Raw genomic sequence first — 12,250 nt, 5'->3', positions numbered from 1 at the left:
TTCCAGTCCGACATGAAGAACTGGGATTTCTCTGTTTCAACAGGAACCGTCTCATCAAGAGGTCAGAGGTCACCTGTGGGGTTCCCCAAGGCTCCATCCTAGGACCCTCTGGTTCAATAAGCTCCCACTGGCTCAGGCTACAGCAGGAAATAAGATCAGTTACCATGACGACGCAGAGGATAACACATTCAGACTTCATGAGTTCTTCCCCAAAGTGACACCAGGAAAAGAAAAGATGAAGCAAAACGAAATCAGTCACTTTGTAACACAACTAAAGGATCCTGGTTTCTAAAGCCTCAGATCAGAAACTCATCCAGGCTGAAGCGATTATTATGGTCTGGATTATCATTTTCAGCGTCTCATTATTCTTTTTGTTTATCGGGTTACATGTCATCATGAAGCTCAAATGCTGCAACACAAACTTTAATGGAAAAGGGAAACGGAGGTTGGTAGTTTCCAAAGTAAATTATATTTTTTAATAAAATATTCAAATTAAAATGACAGAAACACCGAGGCTGGAGCAAAGCGGCTCCGAGCTGCTGCTGACCACCATGTTGGATCCGGGTTGATCATTTTTAACCAAATGGAAAGTTTTAACGGGCTTTGTTTTGTTCTAACTGGTTCCGTCGAACTGCGTTGTTTGGACCCGGTTCTGATCCATTTAAACTGGAATAAAGTATCGCGAAAGTTCCTCTTCCTCAGTCTGCGCGGGGGGGCGTGTGTGTGTGTGTGTGTGTGTGTGTGTGTGTGTGTGTGTGTGAAGAGCGTGGGGGTTTCACACCTACCTGCTGACCGTCTGGAAGGTGACAAAACGTCGCGCGACCTCCTGTTCCCGCCACGCGCCGCGGCCCTTTCATGCTCCCCGCGGCGGCGCGCGCACTTCTCGGCCTCGTGCGAACTGCGGCTTTTGTTTGGCGCAGCTGTTTGCGGCAGGAGGCTGCGGGTGTGAAGCTGGGAACGTCCGCGGCTTCCTGACTCCCACCGTTTGGTGCAGAGCCGAACCCAGCGGCGGTTCTGGTTCTGACCCAGCAGCTTCTGTTTCCAAACAGAACAGTGTATGGCCCGGTTCAGCCAACCGAACCAAGTGTAGAGCCGGTCCAGAGGAGACGCATTAATTTTTGCCAGATATAGTACCAGCCGAACCAGAACCGCGGACCCAGTAACATAAAACATTCATAAAGTGGAGATTCTGCTGAAAACCAACAGAACCGACTTTTATTTCAACTGCTGATAGAAACCAGCAGAAGGTTCTGATGAACTGTCTGGTTCCGACCAGAACCGACCCGGTCTTCACAGCTCTACTTAAACATCGGGTCTCAGAACCAGCAGGTCCAATCATCATCATCATCATCGTTATTTCTGATTCAATAGTTTTAGGTTCTTTGATTTATTTATCAATAAGTTAATATTCCAGGTTCTGACCCAACAGAACCGGCTTGAACAGAGAAAAATGTTGACATTTAAGCAGAAAATCTGGAAACAAAAGTTCTGATAAAATTCTGATCCAAAACTAAGAAGTTTCATTTTTAGTTTTAACCTTCATCGACGGTTCCGGCTCAGATCAGGTGTCCAACAGAACCAACGGGGGCCCACAGCATGACGCCACCTCTGCCAGACGTTCAGAAACATTCTGATGACTCATGGAAGAATCGCAGGGCGGCCGGTTATCAATCAATAATCAATAATTAATAATCAATGTTCTGGTGGAAAATCTGATTTATTCCAGTAAATATCAGAATATTGCATCAGACCAATAAAAAGTTCTGGTTCTGATCCGGCTGAGTGGACGGGCCAGCAGATGCAGAGAAAGTTGAGTGGAAGGAAGAAGGCTGAGTTTATTTTTAAACTTTTTATTGGTCTGATGTTCTGAAGGTCCGGTTCCAACCCAGAACCGGGCCTGCCGGGCTCAGCTGCTCCTCCTGCTGGTGAAAAATCGCAGCACATGTTTGTTTCAGAGCTTTATGAGGCCAACAGAACCGCAGCAGCTCCTGCAGGGTTCCGGTCCGGTCCGGTCCAACGTCCACCAGAACCGCTGCTCACGTCTGAACATCAGTGATTTATACTGTCAGAGTTACTGCGCCCCCTGCAGGACGGGGGGGAAGCCGATACCAGGTCCGGTCCAGGGCGGAGGAGAACCAGAGCCGGTTCTGGTTCTGGTTCAGCCGTTGACCTCCAGCAGGTCCAAACTCACCTGGGTCCAATCAGGACACACAGAGAGGAAGGGGGCCGGGGCCTCCAGAGCCCCGCTCCGCTTCCAGAACCCGCCCTCCGGGTGGAGCGGTGTGGGTGGGAGGTTCTGCGGGCCTCACTGCTGCTTGGACCGCCAGAACCGGGTCGTGATGGAGCCCAGAGAGAGAGCCGGCTTCTTCTGTTGCGAGAGGTCCGCCAGGCGCTGCTGCTCCTCCTGCCGGGGGCGACACCGGGTCAGAACCAGAACCACAACAGAACCGGGTCAGAACCAGAACTGTCCCACCTGGGCCAGCTGGGCCTGGCGGCGTTTGAAGGCCTCGATGGGGTCGTCCTCCAGGGCGTAGTTCTCCAGAACGCCGCGCACGTCGTCCACGCCGCTCAGAGCGATGGCTGCAGGGACGGAAACACACCGGGTCAGGTCCGGGACCGGGTCAGGTCTGGGACCGGGACCCGGTCGGGTCCGGAACCGGGACATGGACGTTTCTGGACCTGAACGCTTCAGAAACGCCGACGATTAAATCTTAGTAACTGGAATCAGAAGGAATTAAATCTGGATCCAGTTCGTCTTCGGTTCTGGTTCCGCATCATTTTAAACGGGTCCGGATGCTCCGTTTCTAAACTCTGGTTTATTTCCCTTTAAATGTTCTGATTATTGAAAGAAAATCATAATTTAGAGAAATAATTTTATGAATTTCTGCATGCAGAATAATTAGAGGATAAATGTTGTGATGTTATTAAAAATGCGATGCTAAAGCATTCGGACCCATCTGCATCATCAGAACTTTGAATGTTTCTGTTGAGAGAACCAAACGGGCCGAGCCGCTTCCTCCTCATTGAAACTTTTTTAAATCCTGATTTTACGATTTTTTTTATTCCCACATTCAGATTCTTTACGGGTTTCCTGGTTTTACATTTCTGATCATTTTGAACTAAAATTAATTCAGTTCTGACTCGAGGAGGGGTCCAGAACCAGGGCCGCCTCGGGTCGGAACCAGAACCGCTCACCCTTCAGGAAGTTGGCGAGGTCATAGAGGGTCCGGTCGTCGGAGTTTCCGTCCCACTTCCTGAGCGCCAGGCCGTTGAAGGGCTGCAGCTGGAACGCCTCGCGCTTACAGTCCACCACGATCACCTTACTGCTGGCCCGGTTCAGGCACGACACGTCCTGCAAGACAGACGGGTCAGAACCGGCCGGCTGGATCTGAAACCCGCCCGGTCGCCTGCCGTTCTGCTCTTCCTTTAACCGTGTTGTGGTTTGAATCCAGCACTGCCCCCTGGGGGCCTGGAGGCTCAACAGCCGGCATGTTCTAGTTCCTCCGCAGCAGGTCAGCGTTCCTGTAGCCGCCACTGGATCCAGCTGCCTTAAAGCAGGGAGAACTAAAACACGCAGGATGCCGGGCCTCCAGGACCCACAGGGGCCCCATAGGGGCCACACAGGGGCCCCACTGGTAAAACTTTCTGACTGGAAATAAACCATTTAAAAATTCCCTCATCAGAAAACAACTCAAAATTTTAACAAACAAATAATAACATATCGATTATTGTTGTTTTACACAAACAGCACAGATAAACCCATCAAAGGTTTATCAGAAACTTGAAGACCCGACCCGGACCCGGACCCAACCCCGGACCCAACCCAGACCCCGGAACCAGAAGCCGACCTTGACATGGTGCCCCTCCATGTAGCGCGTGGCGTCCCTGAAGAGGCGGTACATGACGAAGCCCTGCGGGTCGATGCTGTCGATCAGAGGGTACGCCGTCTGTCAGAACACAAACAGAGCCCGGTTCTGACCCGTTCCCGCAGGACCGCACCGTGTGACCCGCTGTGTTCGGGTCGCTCACCATGCCCGTCTCGGCCGTGAAGATGACGATCTCGTAGAGCGGCGCCAGCTGCTGGAACAGGAAGTCGATGCCGGGCCGCTTCTTGAAGCGCCACCCGGTGGACAGCTGGGCACAGAGCACAACAATCGGGTTACAGGTTCTGACCGACCCGGCTCACGGCAGAACCGGGGGAGATCGGAGCCGACGTGAGTCGCAGCGCAGGTCAAAGGTCATAGAGACAGCGACCCACCGACCACTCCGGGTGCAGCAGAACGTCGGTCAGCTCCAGAACCAGCGTGTACGGCGGCTGGTAGTACGGCTCCTTCAGCGGGTCGGGAAGCAGCTTTGGACTCGTCGGTTCGATGATCATCTGGAGGACAGACAGCAAAGCTGCAGAACCTTCCAGAACCAAGTAGGACCTGCAGAACCTCCTGAACCTGGTTCTGCTGAGAAACGATCCCCTGGTGGAAGGTTCTGATCCAGTCCGGAGGAACCAGAACCAGCCATTTTTGCTGCTCCTGGTTCCAGAAGATGTTTGGGTCGGAGGGGCGACCCGGCTGGCGGTTCTGCTCACCTGTCGGTAGTCCTTGAAGTACTTGTAGGTTCTCCTGAGCTGCTGCACGACGGGCGGATCTGGAACAGAACAGAACACCCATCAGAACCCAAACCCGCCGCAGGTTCTGCTGACCAGTCCTGATACCCTTTCAACCAGCCTGGCTCGGTTCTTCTGGGCTTTCTGGGTTTTCCAGTAGGAATATGCCGCACCAGAACCCAGTCGGTACCGGGTCGGGTCGGTGGTGACGAGAATCCGATCCGATGATAGCGGCTGAGTGAAACCAGAACCGACACCAGAGTTCTTCAGCCTGCTGCTTTAGTCTGAGCCTCTGCAGCAACACCAGGTTCTGAAAGACCGGTTCAGGTCCAATTATGAAGACAGAGCAGAAGAAGAAGTACCGCTCCACTCCTCATCATCACCAGGTGCGATGCGAGCGGCTCCAGCAGATCGGACCTCAGGAAAGTTCTCTGGGTTCTCCATCAGAACCACTGACGGTTCTTTTACTGCGTCGGAACCGGAGCTTTAATGGAGCCCGCTGCATTTCAGAACCTGGACTCAGTTCTGATGACCAACACGGGATGGCGTAACATCGGACCGGGGCGGGATCAGAACCTGGAGGATCCAGTCCATCAGATCCATCTGATCTCTGAGGATCATCAGAGACTACATTTCCCATGAAGCCTTGGGCTCATCAATGCAAAGTAGAGCCTAATAAGGAGAAACCCACCAGGAGCGGCGCGCTGATCCTGAGGAACTCCTCCTCCACGAGTTCATTGCATTTTCCGCCACAATATTTCCTTCCACTCGACTTTCCCCTTCCTGCCAGGGTTTCAGTAGAGCTGTCACCATGGAAACGAATTGAACGCCTGAGCCTTCAAATCTGAAAGGTGTGGCATGCTTCTTCAGTTCAGCGGTCCTGGTTTCAGACTCACAGAACGACCAGAACCAGCCTGAACACGCAGAGATAAATGGGATGGTTTAGATCCGAGCATATTGATAGCTTAGAGTGGCCTAGTCAAAGTCCAGATCAGAATCTCCATCCAGTCCGACTGAACCGCAGAACACACATAAACACCAGAAGCCGGTTCTGCAGCCCGACCCGGTGGAGTTCTGACTCAACAAAAAAATCCATGCTACATTTTCAGAGTTACAGTGAAAAACTTTCGCAGCGTTTTCACATCAGCACCTGGAACGTTTCAGGCGTATGAATACTTTTGCTGTTCGACCGGTGTTCTGGTTCTGCTGGGGTCCAGTTCACCTGGATCCATCTCGTTCATCTCCAGACGACACTTGACGTACTTTAGATGTTCAGTTTGAGGTTAAAAAGGTTTTAAACGACCAGAACCAGCCGGACTAAACCCAGTCATGTCTGGTTCTGGTTCCGTCCATCTGACTCACCAGGAAAACACCAAACAGACTCACCTTTATCGAACTCATCAGGAATCTGCAGGAGAAACAGCAGAAAAAGAAACTAATCATTAATCAATGAATCGTTAAATGAATCATTAAATGAATCGTTAAATGAATCATTAATCAATGAATCGTTAAATGAATCATTAAATGAATCGTTAAATGAATCATTAATCAATGAATCGTTAAATGAATCATTAAATGAATCGTTAAATGAATCGTTAAATGAATCGTTAAATGAATCATTAAATTAATCATTAAATTAATCATTAAATGAATCGTTTCATCAGTGCAGCCTGGATCTGAATCAGTGGAAACTGAAATATTTCAGGTTTTCACTACAGCCTGACGCAGTGAAGGGCTCCACCTGGTGGTCAAACACAGAACTGCAGTTGAACCAGATATATGACCTGGTGACCTTTAACCCCGTGGAGGGTTCAGGTTCTGTTGGAGCCCAGGTGAACGACTCAGTAAGTTTGCTGCATTATTTCACATCATTTCATAAAAACACATTTCTGTTAAAACTAATAATTACAACATGAAGAGAAATGAAGAAGAACTGCAGTTCTTCCTTCCAACTACTGCAGCTGTGTGTGTGTGTGTGTGTGTGTGTGTGTGTGTGTGTGTGTGTGTGTGTGTGTGTGTGTGTGTGTGTGAGAGAGAGAGAGCTCACCCTGTTTCCTTGCTCGTCCTCTGAATTTGTCCCTAAAGAGGAGAAATGACAGAACCTTCCATTATTTGGGTCTCAACAGAACCGGAGGTCCAGGTCATCATGGAGCGGTTCTGGTTCTGGTTGGACAGATTGATCACAACAGCGGAGGTGACGAGGAGACACTAAAGTTCTAGGAGATTTCTGCTGGTTCTGCTGACTCAGTCTGGGTCGGAACCAGGTTCTGCTGGAGAATCAAACCAGCATCTCCAGCCATCAGAACCTGGAGAGTTCTAGAATGTTCTGTTAGATGGCTCCTCTGGTTGAAAACCCAGTGGACCAGAACCAGAACCAGCAGGTGACTCAGATCATCACTGACTGAGGAAACTTCCCTCTGGACCTGCAAAAGCCCAGTTCTGGTTCTGGTTCTGTCCACGCTTCCTCCAGACCCTGAAACTTTAACTTTGGACGTCAGAGCAGCGGTCCGGTTCTGGTGGGCCCAGAAGTTATTGCGATAAACGATAATTTTGTTGTTTTGAGATGATTTTCTTAAAGTGCCAAAATGAAAAAAGCCATTTTCCTAATCAATAACCTTTAATCGAACATTTAACATTTGGAGACGATTTAAACAAACAAAATAAAATAAATTAAATGATGAAGCTTCTGCTGGTTGAGACCAAAACACCAAACTGAAGAATTGATCCTCTCTGGTAGGAAGAGAAAAGCAATAAATCGATTATCCTGCAATCGGAAGTGATTGATCTGGTCGTTAAGTGATTTATTGTGACGTTTTTAGTCCCGGTTCTGTTTGTTCGGCAGGAAGGTGGACGGATGAGACGAAACCAAAAGTTACATAAGCTGCTATTTCTGTCCTCAATGTTCTGCTTTCGCTTAATGAATGAAATAAAACTCAAAATGTCAATAAAATATTTAAGGCACCAGTTCAACCGAGCCGCACCGACAATAATATCCTCACGTTCTTCTTCATGTCTGATAATGAGTGAGTGGCGCCCCCTGCTGGTCGCCTCATCAGGTCACTCGGATCTGACAACAAATACTTCATTTCAGTTCTGAGCAGAATAAGATTTTTATGAACAGAGAAAATGATCAGAGTCCATCAGCTGCAGCAGAACCAGAACAGACCAGAACTAATAAGAACCGAAACGTCTGACCAGAAAAACGGGCCGGATCGGACTAAAGGTGCAAATTATAGATCAAAGTTAATTGATCTTATTGATCGACTAAAGATTCATTGTTAAAAACTTGAGTTTTCTCTGGAACTAAGAAACGTTTTTTATAATCCTTACAACATTATTTAGTTTTAACATGATTTTTGCTTCAGCTGTGATAAATACTGACTGATAAAATGAAAAAGGGGATTTCCTCTAATTATTAAACAGACATATTTATAAAATAGAACACAACTCTTTAGTTGCTGAATAGAAATAAAAGATGACGTTTAGCATTTTGTTGAGTTTTTATATTTCTAAACAGAAACACAGAAAGTCCAATTAAAGCTGAACTTTAATTGGACCGTTTCTCTTCTGCTCTCTGTAGGGCAGCCATCTTTGATTCTGAATTAACTTTCTCTGCTTGAGGATGAGCGCCGCCTGCTGGACGGAGGCCAAACTGCAACACAGGAAGAAGGACTAAGCTGACGTTATTAGTGGACTGGAACTCTTTTTAACCCAACATTAATCAACAGTTAACGGTTGATGAATTAAAGATTAAAGATGAATTGTTTGCATCTTTAATCGGGAACAGAACCGGTCCAACTAGAACCTTCTGGATTCAGCTCCAGAATCAGCAGAAGGTTCTGCATCGTCAGAAAACCTAAACACATGCACAGCCTGAAGGCTTTAGGTCCAGAACCCGTCCAGAACCCGGACCGTCTGTCTGCACGCCTCACTCACCAAAGATGTAGACGAGGCTGGCGGCCCCGCCCACGCCCATGAGCCCCGCCAGCCGCAGCACCATCTTCTTGGCGTAGGCCGAGTTCTCCTTCTGCTTCCTGTCCTCCGTCTGCTCTCTGTCCTTCTGACCCGGATCGCCCTCTGGTGGTGGCTGACCCTGGAAAACAGACGAAGGTTCGGTCCAACTGGTTCTACTGAGCAACTCAGAGCCAAACATTCGGTCTCATAGCTTAAGCTGCTGCTGGACCCTCCATCCTCCATCTGTAGTCCAGACCTTAAGGAGACGGCGGGCATGTTTTATACGTATGCCCCCAGAGCCGGGCCTGGGTCGGTGCCGTCCTCTACACCATTTACCAAGATAAACAAGTCCAGTAGAACTAATCAGTCTAGATTACTAATATGCAACAAGGACGTCATAAAAAACAAACATTACATTTTGATGAGTGCCCTCATCAAAATCATATAATGTATTGATCAATGTTCCAGTTATTACTAATCAAAAGCAGCTCTAAACACAATAAGGGTTTTTAGTCTGGATTTAAAGGATCTCAGTGTTTCAGCTGTTTTTCAGTTTTCTGGAAGTTTGTTCCAGATCTGTGGTGCATAGAAGCTGAAAGCTGCTTCTCCATGTTTGGCTTCTGGATGCAGAGCAGAACCACAACCACAACCAGTACCAGAACCAGTAGACCTGACAAGGCTGGAAGATTGATACAACAGCACAAGTTCTACCAGTGGCAGCCCAAGTACCACTGGTAGAACTCGGACCACAGAGCCTGACCAGAAGCTGATGTTCTGCGGAAGGGGACAAAGTCAGGACTGTCCAGAGGAGGACAACCAAACTGCTCCATGACTCCTCCGTGGTGACCCGGGGCTGCAGCAGAACCTCGTGGGTTCCTCCTCCATCACATTAAACCCATGAAGACTTGCTCCGGTGCCAATCACCGCCGATCCCAGGTTTAATGTGGGGCATGTTTGAAAGGACCATGAGGAGGAGGAGGAAGAGGAGGGCGGGGTCTTCTCCTCTGACCTTCACAACAAACAAACCTTGGATATTTATCTCCAACAATCTGAAGCTGAGGCCGCTTCATGGCTGCGACAAAACACATAACCGGTCCAACAACACAGCTAGCAGCAGGTTAGCAGCAGGCTAACAGCAGGTTAGCAGCAGGCTAACAGCAGCAGCGGGAGGTGACCGGGTAGAGACAGATTCATTATCCCTGAACTGCAACTCATGAGCTCAGACATCCAAAGATTAGCGCTGTCTCGTTTAGCTAAATGTCAGACTGACTGAAGCTAGGAGTGGCTTTGAATATTAGCACAGGAGCAGCTCAGACGGGCGGAGATAGCCGTGAACAGCGCTGTCTCCGCAGCTGCTACTGCCTGCAGAGCAAAATGAGCGCCCCTCACCTGACTCCGCTGAAGCCTCTCCTGGAGGATAGCCTGGGCTAGCCCTCCCGTCGCACCGCCGGTACCGGGTGGGTTCTTCTCCGTGGACAGAGTCCGGATGATATCCAGCACCTGCTGCGGGCTGGAAGCAGCTGACGTCCCGCTCTGGAACCGCAGAAGGCTCCGGCTGGCTCTCACACACATGGGGAACATCGCGGACATCTTGGATCCTAGCGTTAGCTGCCGGTGAGTGCCTGTGACGTAAAGCCAGAGGACAGAGCTCCTGATTGGCTGGAGCGTCTTTGAGTGGCAGGCGCGAGAGGCAGTAACAGAAGTGTGGGATCACGTGGTTGAAAGAGCAGGTGGGTTCTATAAAAATTGAACCAATCAGAAGTGAACGTTTGTCTGACCTTCGATTGCGAAAGAAAAGCGGCCATGATGCTTGATGGTAACGTGCCCAAAGAGTATGGCAGGCCGTTTTAACATGACGTTGGTTTCACTACGCTTACGCTCAATATATCTTAATTTGGTTAATGACTAGACATATTAGCAAATTGAGACACCTCTAATTATATCATGACTGAGAAAATACATATTTGAGATCTCTCTAATTACATTCTGACTAGTATAAATAATAATATGTTTAATTTATGCTATTACATGTTGAGATCTCATTGGTCTACAAAGGTCTTAAACCAAAACAAGCATTTACAATGGAAAGAAATAAATAAACATCTAAGAAAGTGAAACAAAAATGTTGCTAACTAGAAATGTCTTAGTGGACTGTTTATGTCCCGAATGTCAGTGAAGGTTTTCCATATCCATATATCATGAAGTTACAGGGAGGCTTCAGTTCAATTACTTACTATCTGTAAAGTCATTTAAAGTAACTTTGAGATATCTTACCTTTTGCTGTGACTAGTTATTCCTCCAATTAAAGTTATTGTACATTTCTTTTTACATGTTATATAGATCTGACTAATGCCAATTAAATTGCAGAAATGTTGAAGCAAACTAACTTACAGATACCTGGATGAAATTGTATTTTTGGCTCCAAATGAATTAGAGATATCTTTAGCAGACATCTATTAATCTTGAATTAACATTCAGATTGATTGATATTAATGATATCTTGAATAATTATTGCTTAGTCAAAGCTTTCCAGATGTATGTGATATTTTGAAATTTCAAGAAAAAATTCAGAAGTTTCAACTTCTGAATGGGTTTACAGCAGAAGTAAGCTGCTTTTAAGTGCATTATGTTTATCAGAAAAGAATAAATAAATAAATTCTCTGCAGATTTCTGAAAAGTCTTCACATTAATGAAGTTTGCTTTCTCCTCATTTACTGATGAGCTTTTACTGACAATTTTGTGCAGGAAATCTAAATTCTGCAGGCAACTGTTGGGACAGCCCAAGGGCAGCACTGGGGGGATTATGTATTGTTCTTAGTTCTCATATATAAAAATGTCATTTTGATGAGCCGTAATTACATTCTAGATGTTTTGTATTGTAATTCTGGATGTTTGCCCCTTCAAATGATAAATCCAGTGCCAGCATTCGAGACTTCCTGAAAGGTATTTTGATCTGACAAAATGTCCTTGAAGATATCTTGAATTATTCTTATTACTAGTCAAAATGTAAATGCATGAATTAAATTCAGGATAGTCAAACTGTGATTCTCACTTTAGATATCTAGAGTGTAATTATAGATCGTTAGATGGAGACCATTTTATGTAAAATAGCTTGCCATAACTGTGCCCAAAGGGCGTCTTTACGTGACGTCATCACAATTTAAACGCTTTGGGAAACTCTTCGTCCACCTCTAGGTTCAGTTCTATCCCATAATAATCCAGGTTTGATGCTCATGGAAAAGATTTAAAGGTTACAGAAAAATAGTTCAGTTAGGTTGAATATTTAGTTGCTGCTACAGTTAATCTGACTGAGGACAGGAAGTTTATTCCCTTTTAATGATCTGGAGGACATGAGAACATGAACCATGAACTCACTGGATTCTGCTGCTGACTTCTGCTTGGTGTCATTTGGAGGATGAAAAAAATATTAGAGACTTAATATTTAATTCATTTAACCAACAGGAGCCTGAGCTGTGGATGGAAGAACCACAGCCTGCTGGTCACACACTGCTGTGGGACGGCATCCTTCACTCTTCAGCCAACACAGGGAACTTAAACAAAGGTTGAAATGAGAATAATTACATCCAGTGATTTATGAAATACCAAAACTAGATCAATTAGAGCAGAAAGGAGATTTATGAAAGGCCTAAGAACTGAGCGCAGACATGATTCACTGTGGCAGAAGAGAAGAAGAAG

At 46.9% G+C, this 12,250-nt stretch overlaps 1 protein-coding gene across 1 annotated transcript; it reads right to left on the bottom strand.

Moving 5' to 3' along the window:
* Positions 1 to 1,698: 1,698 nt before the first annotated feature.
* On the bottom strand, positions 1,699 to 11,947 carry timm50 (translocase of inner mitochondrial membrane 50 homolog (S. cerevisiae)). Its single transcript, XM_032590773.1, has 11 exons — positions 9,944 to 11,947; positions 8,537 to 8,693; positions 6,648 to 6,679; positions 5,987 to 6,008; positions 4,583 to 4,641; positions 4,259 to 4,378; positions 4,030 to 4,134; positions 3,849 to 3,947; positions 3,196 to 3,352; positions 2,474 to 2,580; positions 1,699 to 2,404 (listed from the first exon to the last, which is right to left on the bottom strand). Exons 1-11 carry the CDS (start codon positions 10,142 to 10,144, stop codon positions 2,306 to 2,308), a joined length of 1,158 nt encoding a protein of 385 aa, XP_032446664.1. The 5' UTR covers positions 10,145 to 11,947; the 3' UTR covers positions 1,699 to 2,305.
* Between the last annotated feature and the right edge of the window lie 303 nt (positions 11,948 to 12,250).

Source organism: Xiphophorus hellerii, chromosome 18, assembly GCF_003331165.1.
Source record: "Xiphophorus hellerii strain 12219 chromosome 18, Xiphophorus_hellerii-4.1, whole genome shotgun sequence".
Taxonomy (NCBI): Eukaryota; Metazoa; Chordata; class Actinopteri; order Cyprinodontiformes; family Poeciliidae; genus Xiphophorus; species Xiphophorus hellerii.
The sequence above is the reverse complement of the archived record's forward strand: the minus strand, read 5'-3'. Positions and strand labels throughout refer to the sequence as shown.

Bases quoted from the DNA above. Each gene is read 5' to 3' on its own strand.
- timm50 (XM_032590773.1), bottom strand. From the start codon at position 10,144: ATGTCCGCGATGTTCCCCATGTGTGTGAGAGCCAGCCGGAGCCTTCTG. The intron at 4,642-5,986 runs GTGAGTCTGTTT...GTTCTGTTCCAG, and splicing joins TCCTGATGAGTTCGATAAAG to ATCCGCCCGTCGTGCAGCAG. The intron at 4,135-4,258 runs GTGGGTCGCTGT...CTCTGTGCCCAG, and splicing joins TGCTGCACCCGGAGTGGTCG to CTGTCCACCGGGTGGCGCTT.